Source organism: Salvia miltiorrhiza, chromosome 6 (assembly GCF_028751815.1).
Source record: "Salvia miltiorrhiza cultivar Shanhuang (shh) chromosome 6, IMPLAD_Smil_shh, whole genome shotgun sequence".
In the NCBI taxonomy this organism is placed as follows: Eukaryota; Viridiplantae; Streptophyta; class Magnoliopsida; order Lamiales; family Lamiaceae; genus Salvia; species Salvia miltiorrhiza.
In genome coordinates, this window is record NC_080392.1 from 39,020,573 (window position 1) to 39,043,398 (window position 22,826).

The 22,826-nt window shown below is 41.7% G+C and overlaps 1 protein-coding gene across 1 annotated transcript; it reads right to left on the reverse strand.

The window, feature by feature from the left end:
• Nucleotides 1–234: 234 nt before the first annotated feature.
• On the reverse strand, nt 235–1,413 carry LOC130990895 (uncharacterized). Its single transcript, XM_057915123.1, has 2 exons — nt 926–1,413; nt 235–823 (listed from the first exon to the last, which is right to left on the reverse strand). Exons 1-2 carry the CDS (start codon nt 1,411–1,413, stop codon nt 235–237), a joined length of 1,077 nt encoding a protein of 358 aa, XP_057771106.1.
• Between the last annotated feature and the right edge of the window lie 21,413 nt (nt 1,414–22,826).

The window sequence follows — 22,826 nt, forward strand, 5'->3', positions numbered from 1 at the left end:
TTTGAACTTCGTCTATCTCCACCGTCTCTTCCTCTATCATACTGCGTGATCTCTTCATTCGTGCTGCTCGATTGCAGGGCTCCGTCCCGTGATTCATGTCTTGATCGTACGGTGAAACGTCGTTCGGGTGTTCCTGTTCACCCGTGGGCTCAGGTATTCTTCCTGGTGCGGTTGAACGATTCGAAAGACATTCTTTTTCATCTTCGGACAGGACGGAGCTTCCTGTTGTAGTTGCTATAAGGGCGACCTTTTGGCTTTCATAGTGGTTTGATAGCATGCTCTCGAATCCTTATGTTCTCCCTTGATCTCCTTGACTCCCCACTTGGTTGGGAATTTTAAGACTTGATGATAGGTTGATGGTACTGCCTCCATTTCGTGAATCCACAGACGACCTAGAATGATGTTGTACGCCGACGGGGCGTCTACAACGAGAAACCTTGTGGACAGGTTTACTCCTTCTGCATAGACGGGTAGGTCGATTTCTCCTACGGTTGTCGTGCTTTCGCCACTGAAGCCCACAAGCACGGGGGCCTTCTTGATTAGTTTGGACTCGTCCAAACCCATCTCCCTGTATGCACTGTAAAACAGAATGTTGGCAGAGCTACCATTGTCTATCAGTACACGTTTGGTTAAACAGTTAGCAATAAAAACAGAAATGACTAAAGCATCATGATGAGGGTGTAGTAGCTTGTCTGATTCGGATGTCGCAAAGCTGATCAGTTGAGTAGGGTCCGTTGTTCCTGTTTTTCCTGGAGGTGGAACCCCGGATTTGCTTGACCTAGCCTGTCTGGTATGCCTCTTGGCGGCTGAGTGAGTAACTCCGCTGACCTCAGAACCTCCAAATATCACGTTTACTGTTCTCTCATGATGTGGCGGGTCTGGTAGGCTGTCATCTCTGTGTTTCTCTTGTCTATCCCTCGCCTACTGCAGGGTCTGCTTGCCTTTGTCCGTCAAGTAGTTGGTGAGGTGCCCTTTTTTCAACAGGCTCGCCACTTCCAGTCTGAGCGCGATGCATTCATCCGTACGGTGACCGTGGTCGCTATGGAAGTCACACCATTTTGATCTGTCCCTTTGGTCGGGCGGGGCTCTCATTTTTTCCGGCCAACTGACTTTATCGCCAAGGTTCATTAGAGCTGTAACCGCCTCTACGGGTGAAATGGATAGAAGGTATTCTGGGAGTTTTGCTCTTTCATGCGGGCGCGTACTTGGTGCTTGATCGTAGTCTCCTCTCCCTCTGTTCCCTCTGTGAGATGGCGTGTAAGGCTCACTTCGTCTATCACGATTGTCACAACCGGATCTCCTGTCGACCATGTAGTCTCTTTCAAGTCTCTCTGGCGGGAAGACTCTTTGCATGTTGTACTGGTCCTCTTCCCATTTGATTTGAGCCCAAGCCTGGATCAACACGTCTTCCATGGTTTAGCATGGGTACTTGGTAAGTGTCTTGTATAAGTCTGATCCTGGCAGAAGGCCCTTACGGAAGGCCGTGACAGCGGTTTGTTCACTGCAGTTGGTGATTGACACTTTCTCTTTGTTGAAGCGCCCGATGTAGTCCCGAAGAGGTTCGCCATGCCTCTGGACAACTGCATACAAGTCTTCTGAGATTTTTTCCAATTTCCTGTTGCTTGCATACTGTTGAACGAAAACATCCGTTAGTTGAGCAAAAGATCTAATTGAATTATTAAGAAGGTTCGTATACCACTGGAGGGCCGGTCCTATTAAGCTAGAACTGAACCCCTTACACATGCATGCCTCCCTCATGTCACGAGGAATAGCAACGGTGAACATTCTTTGACGGTACTGAGCTATATGGTCGTCCGGGTCGGATGCGCCGTCAAACATCTTCATGTGTGGAAAGCTAAACTTTCTGGGCATTTCCACCAAGGCTATCTCATCCACGAACGGAGAGTCAGCGTAGCAACTCTCTGCACTCTTCTTGATCGGGGCTGGGACTCCAGCGATTCGTTGGATGATAGCCTCCATGTCTGCCAATCTTTTGGCCAAGACGGGGTCCATACTGTGTTGGACGCTCAGCATGTCGTGTCGGCCCTGTTCGACCAGAGGTGGTTGATCGTGAGTTCCGCCATTCTGGCCCATCGGGACTGCTCGCCTTGGCCCATCCGGTTGACCCGTTGGGGCGTCACGCAGGAAGTCATCTTCAGGGGCGATGCCGGACCGACCCGTCAAGGTTGACTGACCTATTCTCCCAGTCGTCAGATTGGCCTGGGTGAGGGCCTCTGTCGCGTTTGTCCCTGTTGTTCCGAGCGTCCGATCTAGGGTGCGCGTTTCACCTGCATTCACAAGAAGGCTATCCGGGTTAGGATGGGTAATCTCCGATCTATTGTTCCTTACCGATGATGAAGGGTCATCTGGGTTGATCTCAGTTCCATGGGGTGTGAGCGGGACATCCTCTATGTCCATCATGGAGTTGATGGGAACTCGGAATCTGTTGTCCGCCCGGTGCGTTTGGATCTGATGAGGCGTCTGGATCTGGCTAAAAGCATTCAACCGGGCGAGTAGCTCCGCATTTTGCTTTTCCAACAAGAGCCTACTCTCCCGTTCTTGTGCAATTTGATTGGCCAAAGCAGAGATCCGGGCATTCACCTCCACTTGGGCAAGCAATTCCGACTGGGTTGAACCCTATTGGTCTGAGGCGTTGTTCGGGTCGTGAGCGTCGTTCGGAGCACTCATGATGTAGCTTTTGATTGTTAGGGCCCGACGGTGGGCGCCAAATTGTAGGGGATGAATCCGACAATTACGGAAGCGACGTCCGACACGTCTGGATCGACGGGCACTAGCAACCTGAGACCACAAGCAACGTTAGAGCCCTCCGAAGAGCACCGGTGGGGGTGTCGATGGAAGGGCCTCCGACGCTCAAGTCAGCGAATTGATATAAAAATAACGTAAATAACGTAACGGAAATAAATAGATGATAAAGGAAAAGACGATAGTAAATGAAGTATCCGAAAGATCGGGGTGTCCCGGAAGTTGAATCAAAGCTGATGAGCGATGTTGAATAAGGGGCGACGAACGTCTGGACTAGCGGGGCTAATCAAGCAATCGAAACCCTTGAAAGTTGAGAGCGTGGAGGCGGAACGGAAGAGCGGGGAGAGCGGGCCAGCACCAGATTGAGAGATCGTAAGTATAAGAATGAGTGTCAGTGACGGCGTGGTCATTGCTGATAACACTCATATTTCCATGATTTTTATTGTTCATATGATGATAATTTTATAGGAAATTGAGTGTTGGATGATTGTTTTGTGCTTAATTTGCTTTATCTTGTGAAACATGAATCTTACTCGAACTTTGAAGGAAATTTCAGGTTTAATGAGTTCGAATTTGGAACAATGTTCTGAAATAGAAGTTGTAGATCGTCTCGATACGAGTTCATGAGCGCAAACGGATCATCAATCGGAGTTCGGACGAGAAAGTTATGGCTGAAACAAAAACGTCGCGCGCAGCAGTCAAGTTGGTCGCCCAAAATGGGCATTTTGAAGAAGAAATTCGGCGACCTAAACGGCGACCGCCGAGTTGGTCGCCGAAATTTCTGTTTCAGAATTGCACTGCGAGTGTCAAATTCGGCGAGCGCCGAATTTGGTCAATTTTTAGCCCAAAAACGGCGGTCAACTCGGCGACCGCCGAGTTTGACCGCCGAATTGAGCGGATTTGCGAGTTTTTCCGTTTTTTAGAGTTCTTCTGGGTTCCAAACACTGTATTTTACCCTGACACTATAAATAGGTCTTCTTTTGACCTATCTAGGGTTCCTTTTTCAGTTCCCAACTTTATTTTCTCAGTTTCATAGCTTTAGATTATTATTGCTTTCCAGTTTTTACAGCTTGGATTGGATTTCCACAAGATTGAAGATTCAAGCCGCTACAATTGTTTTATTCAGAGTTTTATTTAATTCAGTTCTTTCAATTGCGTTCTCATTAATTATGTTTTTGCTTTCTTTTATTATGTTTGGCTAGTTCTTTTATCTGAACCTAGGGTTTGTACATAGCTATTTAATTATGTGTGTATGATTTATTGATATCAATTTGCCTTCCAACTTGTGATTCATGATTCCTGGTGCTTAATTTCTTGTGAATTATTTGGCCAATGATTTACATGTCTAGCTGTTCAGTTTGAGTCTTGAATGCGATAATTGTTCAGCCGATTCAGGAATGCATGATATAGTGTTAGCCTTGAGTCTTGAATGCGACAGGTGAAGCTATAGGAAGCTATTCTTTATGTGCTATTTGGAGTTAATTTATTCCTTGGAGTCTTGGATGCGAAAAGGGATTAATTAATCTACGTTCATAGGTGGTCGTTAGAGACGCTTGTGAATAATATAGTGATCTTTCATCAGGGTTGGATTAAAATTGGTAATTGAATCAATAGGTTGAATGCATGTAATTGATTAGTGAAAGTACATCCCTAGGTCAGAGTTTTCCATATATTTGAGTTAAGTAATTGTTATTTATATGCTCTTTAGTTTTAATTTAGTTAAATTTAGTTCGTAATTCACCTTCATAATTGTTTACTTGCATACTGTGAGACTCTGTTTAGGAAGTAGATAGAGTAATTTCGTTTTACAGTCTCTGTGGATACGATACTCTGCTTGCTATTTGCGTACTACAATTACACTGTTTAGTTGCAGTTATTGTTGCTATAAAAATAGTGATCAACTTTTTGGCGCCGTTGCCGGGGACTGTTTAGATTTTGCTTTAATATTTCGAATAGGACTTTATAGTACTGCAAGTTTTCTTTGTTTTTATTTTTCTTTTCTAACTTTTATAAGTTGTGTTTCTGTAGGTTGCATATGAACACAAGATCTCACGGGAATCCTCTCTTTGAGTTTGACCCTGAAATCAACAAGACCTTGCGCAATCTAAAGAAGCAGAACGATCAAGTTGAGACAAAAACGATGGCTACTCCAGAGCAAATCCAAATTCGAGCTCTGCAAGAGCAGTTGAAGAAGCTGCTTGATGCACAAGAGACGAGAGAGGCTCAGAAACAACCAGCCATCAATGAAACGTTTATACCACAGTATGTGTACCAGGAGCCCCCACGAGTGAACGTTAACAACTTTGAGTTGAAAACGGGTTTGATCACGATGGTCCAACAGAGCCAATATGGTGGACAAGCGATTGAAGACCCTAATGCGCACCTGGCGCATTTCCTGGAGCTGTGTAGCACGGTGAAGATGAATGGTGTCCCTGATGACATTATCCGTCTTCGTCTTTTTCCCTTTTCACTGCGGGATAAGGCGAAGTCGTGGTATCATACGCTGCAGCTGGGAGATAATATCGTGTGGGAGGATTTGGCTCATGCATTCCTACGCAAGTTCCATCCGCCTGGCCTTACATTGAAGTTGAAGATGGACATCGTGCAGTTTCAGCAGTACGATGGAGAAAAGCTAGCGGAGACTTGGGAGCGGTATCAGGAGAAGCTCAGAAAGTGCCCAAGCCATGGATTTGATGAAGGCACGCTAGTGATAATGTTCTACAATGCCTGCGGGGAGCGTACAAGGATGCACATGGATACAGCTGCAGGTGGCTCTCTACTTCAGAAGAGCAGTTCTGATGCATGGAACATTATTGATAGTATGGCTTCTACAAGCTACCAATGGCCATCTGAGCGAATACAATTGAAGAAGGTTGCAGCTGCTTCCAGTTCTGATCCTATTGCAACAATGGTTACTCAACAAGCAGCGATGGCTACGCAGCAGACAGCAATGGCTACACAGCTGGCAGAGTTGACTACAAAACTTGGTGAGTTGAATGTTGGACGTCCTGAGCAAGCTGTGATAGATCCGTCAGTTATGGAAGATGTCAATTATGTGAATGGCAGAAATTATGGGAATTTCCAGCGAGGACAGCCAGGAATGTATGGCAGAAGTCAACAATTTCAGCAGGGTCAGCAGCAGTTTCAGCCAGGAGCACGACCACATCCTAACCTTTCTTATGGTAATCCAAACAATGCTTTGCAGCCTCCACCTGGATTTTCTGTGTCTAGCGGAGGAGTTATAAATGAGCCGAAGAAGGTATCAATGGAGGATATGATGCAGCAGATGTTAATGAAGATGACTGGGATGGAGACAACTGTTAGTTCAAGGATGACTAATTTGGAGTCTCAAGTGGGAAATATTGGGAATAATTTTTCATCACTGTCCAAACAAGTGCAGATGTTGGAGACTCAAGTTGGTCAGATGGCCAACCAAGCAGCTGCGCAGCACACACCAGGAAAGTTTCCTAGCAACACTGAAATCAATCCTAAAAATCAGTGTAATGCGATTCTTCTAAGGAGCGGGACTCAATATCAAAATCATACAGAGCAGCGGAATCCAGAGCAGCGGGATCATCCAGAGCAGCGAGACGACAGGAATGGCAAGGGAAAAGGTGTCGAGATTGTTGAGGAGGATGATTTGGAGACGATTGTATGCGATACGCCGCCTACTTCTAAGGCGTCGAGTTCCTCTGCTGTTAAGAAGCATATTCCTACTCCTATGTTTCCCAGGCCAGAGTACAAGCCAGTAGCACCCTTCCCGAATAGCCTAGCAAAGCCAAAGATGTATCAGAAGTTAGCCAAGTTCATGGAGATGTTTTCAAAGCTTCACATCAATATTCCTTTACTTGATGCTTTGAGAGATATGCCAGGCTATGCCAAGTTCCTCAAAGATGCAGTCTCCAACAAGAAGAAGTTGGGGAAATATGAGACGATTAATCTTTCCGAGGAATGCAGTGCAGTGCTACAAAGGAAGCTACCATTGAAGCAAAAGGATCCTGGCAGCTTTACCATCGCTTGTATGATGGGAGGACAGAATTTCTCTCGTGCTCTTTGTGATTTAGGGGCTAGCATCAATTTGATGCCTCTCTCTATTTTCAACCGGTTGGAGATTGGAGATATCAAGCCTACCTCTATTGCATTGCAGATGGCAGATCGTTCCATCACATATCCCAAGGGAATTGTGGAGGATGTCCTAGTGCAGGTGGAGCAGTTTATTTTTCCTGCAGATTTCGTAGTCTTGGACATGCCGGAGGACAAGAATACTCCATTGATCTTAGGACGTCCGTTCCTAGCTACCGGTCGTGCTCTTATTGATGTGCAGGATGGAGATCTCACATTTAGAGTCAATGATGAAAAATTGACTCTATCTATCTATGATGCTATGAGAAAACCAGCCGAGCCGCCGCTGGATGAGTGCAACATGATCGACTCTCTGATAGCTTTTCCTGCAGCTGTAGAGGATCCTTTGGAGGAGTGTATCACACAGAAACCTCCACCAAAGGAAGTTCTCCAGAATGAAGTGATTAATTTGGCTGACAGTTTTCTAGGAAATTTGGAGGATGAAGAGGTTGAGAAGAATGAGCCCCCCAAGTTTGAAGCCAAGAAAAAAACTCCAAAACCAAAAGAAGTTCTGACTTTTGAGAAGTGTTTGTTTTTGGAGTATGATGGGGGGTCTTTGAAAACCCATACCCCCAAGAAGAAGAAAGTGAAATTCCGGATTTTTCGGAATAAGAATGAAAAAGGGGCAATGCTTGTGGAGGATGTCCGAGCCAAGAGAAGTGTTTTGGTGGAGAGGGCACCCAAGAGTAGAAAAACCTTCCAATGGTTAGAATGTTGTTTCCGACCTCCATGAGTTTTTGAGGTATCGTCAAGCTCTAGACGTTAAATTAAGCACTTGTTGGGAGGTAACCCAACCGTTTTCTTTGTTTTGTTTTCCTTTCGTTTAGTTTCTTTGTTTTCTTTGTTTTCTTTGTTTTCTTTGTTTTGGGGTTTTTAGTGCAGCGTTGAGCTTGGAAGATGCGGGAACTCGCGCTTGGTTCATACCACCACCATGGAGCATGTTTTTTCTGTTAGTAGTGACACACATATCATCATCCCTCCAAACTTATTTTCGAACTTATGTTCTGTAATAAGTTTGGGGGAGGGGGTGAGAGTAGATATGTGTATCACTTTTATCTTTTTGTTAGCTTTATTGTTTTATCCTGCTTGGTTGGTGGTGTGTGTTTGTTTTGTTTTTTAGTTGATTAATGCTCCATTAGATTTCTGGTAAGATGCCATTGATGATTTCTGTGAAAAAAAAAAATTGAATTTGATTTTCTTTGATGATTTGAGCATAATTGGAACTAATTTGCATAATTCTAAAGTGATTTTAACCTTGACTTTTAGACGTTGAATAAACCTGTGAGGATTTGAGCTATAACTGTTTATCATACACAGTTTATTCTTTGTTGTGAGTTTTGTCATGCATGTGGTGATCTTCTAGAACTTGCCATGGTTTCTGTGTCGAGGTTGCTGTTGTGCCCAGGATTAGGAGATGATTTTAGGCCATGTTTTGTTAGCCACATTATTATTATCCCAAACACTGTCCTTGAAAATTTTATCATTTGTTATCCACTTTGAGCCTATTTAGCTTTTTATTCTTTAGCCGGATGATAGGGGGTGATGTAGTATATGGGAATCTTTGTGTGGTGAATATTCATAGTGGGTTGTGAAAAAGAAGGGATGATATTGAGCTACTATTTACTCTTATAAGCTCTAGAAAGTTGTGAAAATAAATGAAAAAAAAATTGTTGAAAAAAAAAGAAGAAAAAAAGAAAAAGAAAAAGAAAAAAAGTGTGAAGTCGAGTGTATATTGAGAAATTTGTTAGAGAATCGACTTTGTTTGTTGGAAATAAATGGAGAGCATAAAAGAGTGTTTAGTTCTGTGTTGTGATGAAAATCCTTTGAGCTGTGTTGATCATGTGATATAGTTGGGTGGAAGATGGAATTTATTCCATGCTTGATTAGTGAAGTCATAAGGTTGGTGTTCTTGATCTATTTGAGTCACTTAGCCGATATTTCCCTACCTAATCCAATGTCCCTACATTATAACCCGAAAAAATAAAGACCTATTTGATCTTAGTCTTGGCACACTTTTAACGATGGAGATTGTAGACGATTGGCAAGCCTATGGTAAGAGATCTGCATTGCATTGAATTCGATGAGAGCATACACGTCCTATATATTCCATCAAATTGAGAGTTGAGTGATACACATACCTTGTGAGATTCAATTGTTTGGAATGTCAAGGTTGATTTTGCTATAAGTTGTGTTTATTGGTGATTTTTGTGCTTAATTATTAAGGATTTGAGAATTCTATCATTCTTTATTATTCGGAGGCATCGATGAGCTAGATTTCTTACCCATTCGTGTTATTGATTGTGTTCTTCTCATTATTCGAGGACGAACAATGGCTTAAGTTTGGGGGAGTTGATAACACTCATATTTCCATGGTTTTTATTGTTCATATGATGATAATTTTATAGGAAATTGAGTGTTGGATGATTGTTTTGTGCTTAATTTGCTTTATCTTGTGAAACATGAATCTTACTCGAACTTTGAAGGAAATTTCAGGTTTAATGACTTCGAATTTGGAACAATGTTCTGAAATATAAGTTGTAGATCGTCTCGATACGAGTTCGTGAGCGCAAACGGATCATCAATCGGAGTTCGGACGAGAAAGTTATGGCTGAAACAAAAACGTCGCGCGCAGTAGTCAAGTTGGTCGCCGAAAATGGGCATTTTAAAGAAGACATTCGGCGACCTAAACGGCGACCGCCGAGTTGGTCGCCGAAATTTCTGTTTCAGAATTGCACTGCGAGTGTCAAATTCGGCGAGCGCCGAATTTGGTCAATTTTTAGCCCAAAAACGGCGGTCAACTCGGCGACCGCCGAGTTTGACCGCCGAATTGAGCGGATTTGCGAGTTTTTCCGTTTTTTAGAGTTCTTCTGGGTTCCAAACACTGTATTTTACCCTAACACTATAAATAGGTCTTCTTTTGACCTATCTAGGGTTCCTTTTTCAGTTCCCAACTTTATTTTCTCAGTTTCATAGCTTTAGATTATTATTGCTTTCCAGTTTTTACAGCTTGGATTGGATTTCCACAAGATTGAAGATTCAAGCCGCTACAATTGTTTTATTCAGAGTTTTATTTAATTCAGTTCTTTCAATTGCGTTCTCATTAATTATGTTTTTGCTTTCTTTTATTATGTTTGGCTAGTTCTTTTATCTGAACCTAGGGTTTGTACATAGCTATTTAATTATGTGTGTATGATTTATTGATATCAATTTGCCTTCCAACTTGTGATTCATGATTCCTGGTGCTTAATTTCTTGTGAATTATTTGGCCAATGATTTACATGTCTAGCTGTTCAGTTTGAGTCTTGAATGCGATAATTGTTCAGCCGATTCAGGAATGCATGATATAGTGTTAGCCTTGAGTCTTGAATGCGACAGGTGAAGCTATAGGAAGCTATTCTTTATGTGCTATTTGGAGTTAATTTATTCCTTGGAGTCTTGGATGCGAAAAGGGATTAATTAATCTACGTTCATAGGTGGTCGTTAGAGACGCTTGTGAATAATATAGTGATCTTTCATCAGGGTTGGATTAAAATTGGTAATTGAATCAATAGGTTGAATGCATGTAATTGATTAGTGAAAGTACATCCCTAGGGTCAGAGTTTTCCATATATTTGAGTTAAGTAATTGTTATTTATATGCTCTTTAGTTTTAATTTAGTTAAATTTAGTTCGTAATTCACCTTCATAATTGTTTACTTGCATACTGTGAGACTCTGTTTAGGAAGTAGATAGAGTAATTTCGTTTTACAGTCTCTGTGGATACGATACTCTGCTTGCTATTTGCGTACTACAATTACACTGTTTAGTTGCAGTTATTGTTGCTATAAAAATAGTGATCAGTTGCCCTAGTAATTTTGTCTATATATAGGTCATGAACCTGCAGAGGGGTGATTAGGGTTAGGGTTTGCTGGAATACTCCTTGAAACCCTAACGGTTCCGACTTCTCCGGAGCCCATCTGTCGTAACCTTCGTTTGACCTAGTCACCTATTAACTGTTGAATTTTAGGGTTTTACTTAGTGGGTTCACGTATCTCCCGCGCATGGGCCTTCTTTGGACCTTATATTATGAATGTGGTATGGACCACTTTGTCGGGCTGAGCTGATTAGTCGAGCGCTGCCGGCAGGGCTGAGCTGATCGGTCGAGCGCTACCGGGCAGGGCTGCGCTGGTCAGTCGAGCGCTACCGGCAGAGCAGAGCTGGGCAGCCCATCGCTGCCGGGCAGGGCTGGGCTGGACGGTCGAGCGCTGCTAGCAGAGCTGAGCTGGTCAGTCGAGCACTGCCGACAGAGCTGAGCTGATCAGCCGAGCGCTGTCGGGCAGAGCAGAGCTGGGCAGCCCAGCGCTGCCGGGCAGGGCTGGGCTGAATGATCGGGCGCTGCTAGCAGAGCTAAGCTGGTGAGTCGAGCGCTGCCGGGCAGAGCAGAGCTGGGCAGTCGAGCGCTGCCGGGCAGAGCAGAGTTGGGCAGCCCAGCACTGCCGGGCAAGGCTGAGCTGGTCAGTCGAGTTTTATCCATTACACTTACCATTCTCTATGGATCTTCTCCCTATATATATATAGGGAAGGGCTAAAATAAGAGCATTTCTTAAGATATAAAATAAGAATCATTTTCAACCCTTAAATCATCAAGATTACGGTTTATTCGTAATCCTGTTGGATGGATTTATGGTCCTGAGTTCGAATCCCAATGGTAGCAAAAAATTATTTTTCACAATTCATACCTTTATACAGCGAATTCATATGTGTTCTACATAAAATTCATACATTAAAAATTGCTCTTATTTCTTATTTTAAGATGTGCTCTCACGGTAGCCCACCCCTATTTATATATATATATATATATATATATATATATATATATATAGGGTTGGGCTAGGGTGAAAACACATCTTTTTGTAAAAACTAAAAACGGCTAAAATGTATGAATTCTATGTAGAACACGTATGAATTAGCTGTGTAACTGTATGAATTGCGAAATTCATACGTGTTCTACATAGAATTCAGTCGAACTCAGGACCTTTCGCAATTCATACAGTTACACAGCTAATTCATACGTGTTCTACATAGAATTCAGCCGTTTTTAGTTTTTACAAAAAGATATGTTTTTATTATAGCCCCACTCTATATATATATATATATATATATATATATATACGAACCAGCAAAAATGCATGAATTTTATGTATAACACGCATGAATAAACTGTATAAAGGCATGAATTGCGAAAAATAATTTTTTGCTACCTTTGGGATTCGAACTCAGGACCATGAATTTATCCAACAAGGTGATGAATCAACCGTAGATCTTGATGATCTAAGGGCTGAAAATGGTTCCTAATTTATATTTTAAGAAGCGTTCTTATTTTAGCCTTCCCCTATATATATATATAATTGATTATTGAACCAAAATTATACTAGTACAATATTTTTTGAGTTCATGGTTGTCATATTCGGTGTACTTCGTTGGATAAATCCATATTTATATGCAACTAGTATGCCCGTCCGTGCGATGTACGGCGAGTATGAAATGAAACGACATGTTTAAATAAATAAATAAATATTAATATTAAAGATTATCAAAATATAAACAAATGCTAAATATATTTTAAAATTAAAATACAATAATCAACATCAATTACTCAATAAAAACTCAAATTTGAAAAAAAAATAAATTTTCAATTTTATATAAATTGTGATGATAATTATAATTATTAAATAATTAAAAATTATTTGATAAATTTAGTGTTACATATTATTATTATCAAATGAAAATAGATCATTTAAAAAAAATAAGTAAAATAGAGAGATGAGAGAGAAACAAATAATTTAGTTTGAAACTTTAAATTTCAATGTCTTTATTATCTTAAATCTATTTTATGATCTTTCATTTGATATATATATATATCAAATGAATATATATATATATATATATATATATATATATATTATATTGAATATTTTATCACTATTCAAATTAAACAATTTTCAAAAAGAAAGATTGAAAAATAATGAAAAACAATAAAAGAAAAAATGAAAAGAAGTTTAATTTGGGAGAAAAAGTTGTTCCTGTTGGAATATAAGCTTGCGGGCGTAGTTACAATGAAACAGAAAAGTAGGAGATGAGATTACAAAGAAAATTGTATTGAAATTACAATAGTAACGAAACCAGAAAACCAGCCGAGTCGAGGAGGATCCTCTTTCCGCAAGACGAGATACGCCCCGGTAGTGCTCTCAGTTTGGCGTGTCGTCCCCAAAGATAAAACGGCTTCGTCTCGTAGGTAGCAGCACCGCAGACCAACGAGCTCCAGCGAACTGGAACGAGGCGAGAACAAAACTTCAACGATGCAATATGCAGAGTTTCAGAGTGATGTTGCTTGTGATGAATTTCAGGTGTATGGATGCATGGAGTGGCTGTCCTATTTATAGGCACAGTCCACTTATGGAGGATCCCGTCTAATAATGACGGCAGTTACCAAGTAACCCCCACCCGTCCAATAATGACGGCAGTAATGACGGCAGTTACGTTGCAGTTACGTTGTAACGTCCTCCCGTCCAATAATGACGGCAGTAATAGCGGCAGTTACGTTGTAACTCCCTCATGTCCAATAATGACGCGAGTTATGGAGGTGTGGAAGCTTCTAGTTGGGAGACCAACGGGTCCTCCCGTCGGGTCGAGCCCCTTGTGCACGTGTGGGCCCAAACGATTGGGCCTCGTTCTTTGGACCGAGAAATCGTTGGTCCTTTGGGAGCTAAGGGTAGGCCCAAAGACCAGCCCAAGAACCAATTGCCAAGACCCGACCTCGGCCGGGCAGGCGGCGGCGGCGCGCGCGTATGGGCTTTGCAACCCATCATTTGTGCACACAGTTTTATTACATGCACTGATGTAATAACTTATATAATGTCTTAATTATCATCCACAAAACAATGTGGGATAAGCATTAATTCTTCTTTAATGCTTATCTTTTCCCACAACTCCATGTTTCAAGTACCCAACTTTAAATAATTATTTCTCACTCACCGGAAATCGGTTTTGAGTAAATAAATATACTACGATCATCTACTCGGAACGTAGATCAATCCTGTCCCATTTAATTCTGCTAAATTAAATGTTTTCGATACTCGAAAAAATTATTAAACATTGGTTACTCACAACCAATTTCCAACAATCCCCCACATGAGTGGAAATAGCCAAATGCAAATGCAGACACAAGCTCTGTTCTCAAGAGACCTTAGTGCATTAGAATAGGTGGTTTGCGGCCTTGAACCATCCTTAGTTAATACTATCGGATATACTGGTGAATTGGTAGAACTTGATGTCTTTGAACCATTTCTCCTTAGTGTATACCGAGACAACAGTATTAACACACTAACGCCTCAACCTCATTTCGTTCTCACGTTTTTGTCCTTTGCGGGCCTTGGACAGCTCTTTGGATTCATAAGCGTTAGGTCGATGCGGCCCCCACATCTCACTTATATAGGTGATTCTTTCCCGAGTATCCTGCTATACTCAACCTCCCCGAGGTGTTTAGGAATCATTAAAAGTCAATGACTTAACCTTACCACTAAGCAGGCTTCAACACTCAGTTGCTCTCTAGGGAATGCAAGTAGATGAGTGTTCTACTTGGAATCTTATAGCTTAGTTTTCCCATTGAACCACGTTCTTGGGATCTCCAGTCATCATGGTTGGGTTACCACTATAATCATCCTTATTTTGTGGATTTTACACCCATTCCCTCTAGCAATTTATACATTTGATCTCGATTCAAAGCTTTAGTAAGCGGATCGGCCAGATTATCTATTGACTTTAGATAGTCAATTGAGATAACTCCACTTTCGATCAAATGTCTTACGGTATTATGTCGTCGACGTATGTGTCGAGACTTACCATTGTACAACCCACTTTTCGCCCTCCCAATAGCTGCTTGGTTGTCGCAGTTTATCATGACGGGCGGCACGGGTTTTGACCAACATGGAATATCTTCCAAAAAGTTTCGTAGCCATTCGGCTTCTTCACCTGCTTTGTCTAAAGCGATGAATTCTGATTCCATGGTGGATCTAGCAATACATGTCTGTTTTGTAGACCTCCACGAGATTGCTCCTCCCCCTATAGTGAACACGTAACCACTCGTTGATAACGAGTCTTTCGCGTCGGATATCCAGTTAGCATCACAGTACCCTTCAAGTACCGGGGGGTATCTCGTGTAGTGTATTCCAAAATTTAGAGTATACTTTAAGTATCTCAAAACTCTCTCAAGTGCTTTCCAATGTTCTTTACTTGGATTGCTTGTATAGCGACTCAATTTGTTCACTGGGCATGCAAGATCAGGTCGAGTGCAATTTGTAATATACATAAGGCACCCAATGATTCTTGCATATTCTTCCTGTGCAACAGGTTCACCCGTGTTCTTCTTCATGTGAACGTTGAGTTCTAATGGGGTTTTTACAGGCGATTTGTCAAACGCATTGAACCTTTTGAGCACTTTCTCAATGTAATGAGATTGTGTCAAAGTTATTCCATCGGTGGTCCTGAGAATTTTCATTCCAAGGATCACGTCAGCTAACCCCATGTCTTTCATGTCAAAATTCTTTTTTAACATGTTCTTTGTATCAACAATGATACGATTGTTGCTTCCCATAATCAACATGTCGTCTACATAGAGACACACCATAACGTACCCATTACTAGTGCTCTTGATGTAGACACATTTGTCACATTCGTTGATTTTGAAGCCATTTGACAACATGACATTGTCAAATTTCAAGTGCCATTGCAGCGGCGCTTGTTTTAGTCCATAGAGAGACTTTACTAGTTTGCATACCTTTTTCTCTTGTCCAGGTACTACAAACCCTTCAGGTTGTTCCATATAGACTTCTTCTTCTAGATCACCGTTTAAGAACGCAGTTTTAACATCCATTTGATGAATCTCAAGATTGTGCAGAGCAGCAATCGCGAGAAGCACTCGAATAGATGTAATCCTCGTCACTGGTGAATAGGTATCGAAAAAATTGTACCCCTCACGCTGCTTAAATCCTTTAACGACTAAGCGCGCCTTATATTTGTCTATTGATCCATCAGCTTTATATTTCCTTTTTAAGATCCATTTACATCCTAAGGGTTTACAACCTTCAGGTAAATCAACCAACACCCAAGTGTGGTTTAGCATGATTGAATCAATTTCACTCTGGACTGCTTCCCTCCAGAGTAGTCCGTCTGGTCTAGAGAACGCCACTTTGATAGATGAAGGTTCTTCATCTAGCATGAAGGCGATATATTCTGGACCAAAGTCCTTGGCTATCCTGCCTCGTTTACTACGTCTTGGTTCTGACCCTTCAAGGTCAGGGCCTGGTCGCTTTCGCGATTCGGGCACTGTCTCAACAGGTTCAGAACTAGTAGCTTCTTCTCTAGTATCATTGCTTGTACTAGCTTCTTCTTTTCCCTTGTCTTTACAAGGAAAGATATTCTCAAAGTAAACAGCGTTATTTGATTCCATCGTCATTCCTACAGTCATTGTTGGAATGTCTGACTTGTGAACCAAAAAGCGATGTGCATTGCTGTTTAGTGCATACCCAATAAAGATACAATCAATTGTTTTAGGACCGATTGTGACTTGTTTGGGTGGAGGCACTTGCACCTTGGCTAAACACCCCCACACTTTAAGGTATTTGTATGAGGGCTTTCTGCCTTTCCACAACTCATAGGGAGTGACGTCCCTTCCCTTGAGTGGTATTTTATTGAGGATATAGTTGGCTGATAGAACAGCCTCCCCCCACATGTTCTGGGGTAACCCAGAACTAATCAACATGGCATTCATCATCTCCTTAAGAGTTCGATTCTTGCGTTCAGCAACACCATTAGATTGAGGTGAATATGGAGCAGTTGTTTGATGTATTATACCACTAGCGTTGCATAATTCCTCAAACGGAGCAACATATTCTCCTCCTCTATCACTTCGAACCATCTTAATTCGACTACCAAGTTGATTCTCGGCTTCTGTTTTGAAGTTCTTGAAAGCTTCAATAGCCTCATCTTTACTTCTTAGAAGATAAAGATAGCAATACCTTGTGCAGTCATCAATAAAAGTGATAAAGTACTTCTTACCACCTCGAGTTTGCACAAACTTTAGATCACACACGTCGGTGTGGATTAGTTCTAAAGGTTTAGTGCTCATTTCCACAGAATGAAACGGAGACTTCGTCATTTTTGCTTCAACACAAATTTGACATTTGTTTTGAGTGTTAAACTCGTTTATTTTTAGTAAATCCATATTTACTAATCTTTTTATCGCATTTAGATTCACATGTCTACAATGCTATAAATCACAACACTCAAATAGATAAGAAATAAACTCATTCTTATTATTATTGAGTTAGATAAGCTCATTGGCTATGCTCACCAAAGTGCTATCTAAACAATGATTATAACAACTTGGACTCAAACTCTAGTCTAAGCCGCCAAGTTGTCTTGATCAACTTCTACTCAATGATAATAATATCACGTCTCGCCTTCTTCTTTTTAATCTTGTAGCAATCCTTTGCCAAGTGACCCGGTTTGCCACAGTAGTAGCAATCCTTCATCTTTGCCTTGCCCTTGTCCTTGGCATTTGGGCGAGCACGCTTGTTGTTGGAGGGACCGCCTTTCTCCAACAAGTTGCCCTTGATTTGAGGTGAGTTTTCGACCTTGGTCATACATTCCCTCACGTCAAATTCTAAGCGCAGCTTAACCATGAGATCTTCAAGAGTCATCTCCTTCTTGTTTTGCATAAGGTAGCTCTTGAAGTCAGTCCAGCTTGGCGGTAGCATCTCGATGACCGCCGCAGTGATGAAAGCTTCGGGCATTATCATCCCTTCGGATTCCAACTCATGCAAGATAAGTTGGAATTCTTGCACTTGATCCATGATCGATCTACCATCGATCATCTTAAAGTCTAAGAACTTAGCTATTACATCATCACTACAGTACTTGTTCTTTAGTGCCTCCCAAAGTGGTTTGGAGGTCTTTACATTGGCGTATACATTGTATAAACTATCTTCTAAACCTTCTAAAATGAAATGTTTACAAAGATAGTCGCCATAGCGCCAATCGTCATACGCGACATGTACCCAGAAATTGGTCTCGTTCTCTGCCGGCGCAGGAGGCTCGTCTTCCCACAGGAAATCGACCAAGCCCAAAGTCGTGATGTAGAGCATCATCTTGTGTTGCCACATTTTGAAGTGTGACCCACCAAACTTAGGTGGCTTTTCGGCTATTGCATTTGCCCTCGGGGCTGCATTGGCACCGATCCCGCCATGTTGCCATAGCTCACCACGTTGGTCCCGAAGGCCCCAACCGTTCGTCCAAAAGTGGACCCCACGGAACCACTCGAAGTGGAACCAATCGTTGATCCAAACGAAGTTTGGCCAACCGTTCCTTCCACGGAACTAACTCCTCCAAGAGTCGTTTGGTTAGCACCAAACAAGAAAGGTAGCGGTGTTGGACCACCAAAATTTCCACCACTAAAGGTGGAGGCAGCAGCGGCAGAGGTGGCGGGTGCCACGGTTGATGCGGCCGCGGCGGCAGAAGCAGCGGAAGCGGCATTGGCAGCGGCAACGGCGTTGGCAGCCTCGGTGGAGTTTGCAGGACCGGTCGACATCTCCAGCAAAGGTGTTAAGTTTCGAAAGTTTTAGGTTCAATTACAAGTTCAGAAACTCCCACGTTGCAAGCTTATCTCGTCTTGCGATTGTTGGAATATAAGCTTGCGGGCGTAGTTACAATGAAACAGAAAAGTAGGAGATGAGATTACAAAGAAAATTGTATTGAAATTACAATAGTAACGAAACCAGAAAACCAGCCGAGTCGAGGAGGATCCTCTTTCCGCAAGACGAGATACGCCCCGGTAGTGCTCTCAGTTTGGCGTGTCGTCCCCAAAGATAAAACGGCTTCGTCTCGTAGGTAGCAGCACCGCAGACCAACGAGCTCCAGCGAACTGGAACGAGGCGAGAACAAAACTTCAACGATGCAGTATGCAGAGTTTCAGAGTGATGTTGCTTGTGATGAATTTCAGGTGTATGGATGCATGGAGTGGCTGTCCTATTTATAGGCACAGTCCACTTATGGAGGATCCCGTCTAATAATGACGGCAGTTACCAAGTAACCCCCACCCGTCCAATAATGACGGCAGTAATGACGGCAGTTACGTTGCAGTTACGTTGTAACGTCCTCCCGTCCAATAATGACGGCAGTAATAGCGGCAGTTACGTTGTAACTCCCTCATGTCCAATAATGACGCGAGTTATGGAGGTGTGGAAGCTTCTAGTTGGGAGACCAACGGGTCCTCCCGTCGGGTCGAGCCCCTTGTGCACGTGTGGGCCCAAACGATTGGGCCTCGTTCTTTGGACCGAGAAATCGTTGGTCCTTTGGGAGCTAAGGGAAGGCCCAAAGACCAGCCCAAGAACCAATTGCCAAGATCCAAGTCCACGGCCGAGGTCGGGGACCGAGGCCGGGCAGGCGGCGGCGGCGCGCGCGTATGGGCTTTGCAACCCATCATTTGTGCACACAGTTTTATTACATGCACTGATGTAATAACTTATATAATGTCTTAATTATCATCCACAAAACAATGTGGGATAAGCATTAATTCTTCTTTAATGCTTATCTTTTCCCACAACTCCATGTTTCAAGTACCCAACTTTAAATAATTATTTCTCACTCACCGGAAATCGGTTTTGAGTAAATAAATATACTACGATCATCTACTCGGAACGTAGATCGATCCTGTCCCATTTAATTCTGCTAAATTAAATGTTTTCGGTACTCGAAAAAATTATTAAACATTGGTTACTCACAACCAATTTCCAACAGTTCCATCACCGCAATACAAATTACTTTAACTAAAATTTTAAAAATAACTGAAATTTTATATTATTGCTGGAAAAAAAATAGCTGTTAAACTGCTCTTTTATATATTATATAGATAACATCCAAAATATATACGACGAATAATTATTTTTAGTTAAAAAATTAAATATGACAAACTCAATACAATGAAAACACTAGTGAAATTCAAACGCGCCATGTCATAATATTTATAGAGTTAATATATGGAATTGGTGACTTTTCTATAGTAAATTTAAAATTAGCATATTAAATAAAAATTTTAAAAATTGACCAGTTTTTGTGCAAAAATATAAATTTGCCTTTAAAATAGCCTTTTTTTTCCCCTTTCATCCCTCTCTCCTACCATTGATATCATATTATGTGATTTCATAATTCTCTGGGCAGATCTGTCTCTCTCTCAAGTTTCCTCCCAGCATTTCCCGCTCCCCAACGCCCAATCAATAATCATTATCTTCTCTCTTCTAAAACACGCAGAACAAGCAAGTAGAAGGTCTACATACGCGTGAAGCAAGGTGTATACATCCCTTGCGGTATATACCATACCAGAGATGGACCGAGGAGAACCTACGTCGTATCAGACGGGCTTCATCCAATTTATCAATCTGCTACTCTCATTAGCTCACAATATTATTGCTGAGGGCATAAACTTCAACATAAGCAAACCTGGCCTTAAAAACTCATGTTTTTTTTAACAGAAAATAAGAATCAACATATCCATTTGTAGCTCAAACTAACAAACTTAAAAGATGCGTAGAAAATTGTGGTTATTGGCTGATCTATAAGCATCAAGAACAAGCAAGTAAGAAATTTATGTTGCTTTGATCGATTAAAAGAGAAAAGAATTTTTGGATAATTGATTAGTATTTTTGAATTCACAATCAGGATCTATAAATTCACAACCATATCTATGAATTCCCAACTTAATGTTCTTGAATTCAATACTAGCTAGATCTATGAATTCATAACTAAAACTAGAATTCACAACCAACTCGATAAATTCACAACTGAATCGTTAGTGCTGGTTGTGAATTCGAGTTTAAAAGCTCGAAATCACAACTAGCTAGTTGTTTTGGTTGTGATGAATTCTAATTTTAATTGTTAGTGTTAGTTGTGAATTCGAGTTTCACAGTTCGAATTTAAAACTAGAAATAATGCTAGTGGTGAATTTGAGTTTTAAACCTTGAATTCACGATTAACAATATTTCTAGTTGTGAATTCAAACTTTAAAACTTGAATTCGCGATTAACACTATTTCTAGTTGTGAATTCAAACTTTAAAACTCGAATTCACAACCAACACTAAGTATTCAGATGTGAATTCGAGTTTTAAAGCTTGAATTCACAACTAAAATTAATGTTAGTTGTGAATTCGGCTTGGTTGTGATTTCGTAGATAATTTTTTAAGTTTGTTTTTTATTTTTTTATTTTTATGTGAAGGATAATTTTAAATTGACGATTTTATATATAAAAAAGAAAAGAAGAAATCCAAAAAAACCCTTGAAAGCACAGAAGGAGCAGACTAAGGGCCGAACCTCAAAAAAAAAACCTTTTCACGGAAAACCCAGTGGGAAAAACCGTGAAAAGGAAAAAGAGTACTCGTCTAAACACAAAACGAAAGTAGGGAAGAGCGGAAGGGAAAGTTTCCGAAACTCCGGCCTAACCATCGTCCCCAAACTATCCCGGCTCTCACCCCACGAAAAAACTAAACGGCCGGTTAGACGCCGTCGCCGTAAGAAGAACAAACCCAAACAAAGAAAAACGAGAGCAAAATATCCGGGTATATGTCAACTCCGTGAGCAATAGCAAACAACAACCCATCAGCCCCAACTACCGTTTCTGACGGAGATGGCTATGCGAAGCCATGTCAAGGCGAACCGCAGCCCTAATCTCCTCAATCTCGTGCGGCCACCACCCTTCCGAACGTTGTTGGTTAGCCATTAAATCTGCCGCCTTGTTTCCTTCTCTAAAGATGTGAGAAACCTGCAACGAGAAAGCATCTAACATCTCTAAAATCCTATTCCAGGCCGCCTTAAAACGCCAAGGCACATTTAAAGAACGAGAATTAAGAATGGATATCACGTAGGTGGAATCGGCTTCAATCCAAAGCTTGTGCCATCCACGATTGTGAGCAATTTGAATCGCCGAGATAACAGCCAGGAGTTCCGTTTCAAAGGCAAAACCCGAGCCACCTTTGAAGTGAAAACAACCACGCACCACATTCCAGTTATCTCTAAACACCCCACCTGCAGCAATAGTGCCTGGAGCTCCCGTCGCCGAGCCATCAGTATTCACTTTGATCCACGGCGCCACAGGTGGCCACCAATGCACCTCCACAAACTCGGGAGGAGGAGCACTCCTGGTAGTAACACCCACTGCCCGGAGAATCAGATAATCCGACCAAGAATTCCACATGTAGCCTAATTTAGTAAAGTTATCATCAATCTCTTTGAAAGCAACTTTCACAGTGTGAATGACACGACTTGCTTCGAACTTTTGATTATCAAAGATACAATTGTTTCTCTGAATCCAGATAGCCCAGATGACCGTGATGATACCCACTTTCCAGAAATTACCGGTGAGGGGACTAAGTTTATACTGCCAAGCTGCCACCAAAAAACTATGAATATCATTCTCTTGCAATCCTTGATTGAAATTAAACCACCCAAGAAACGTAGCCCAAATATTCTTCACACGCTCACAATTCCAGAAAAGGTGATCCTGAGATTCACTTCCTTTTAAGCAAAGCAAACAGACGTTAGGCATGATCATACCGTAGCGGATAAGGCGATCATAAGTCGGCATTCTATTATGAAGAAGACGCCAACAGATCAAAGAACGTCGAATCGGAATAAAAGATTCCCAAAGCCAAGAACCCCAAGACACCTTTGGAAAATGATGACAATGTTTGTTGAAGGCCAACGCAGTAGTTACATTCCCGTGCAACGAGGGTTTCCAGAAACGCACATCTCCCTCAGAACCAAGAGGAGTGAGTAAAATATCACACACTATCTCCGGAAAAGCATTAACAAAGGCTTGCGTGAAATGCCAGACCCCATCGTAGAAATAATCAGCC

Coding starts and splice junctions, on each gene's coding strand:
- LOC130990895 (XM_057915123.1), bottom strand. CDS start 1,413: ATGGAAGACGTGTTGATCCAGGCTTGGGCTCAAATCAAATGGGAAGAG. Junction 824..925: donor AAAGGCAAGCAGACCCTGCA/GTAGGCGAGGGA, acceptor TTCTGAGGTCAG/CGGAGTTACTCACTCAGCCG.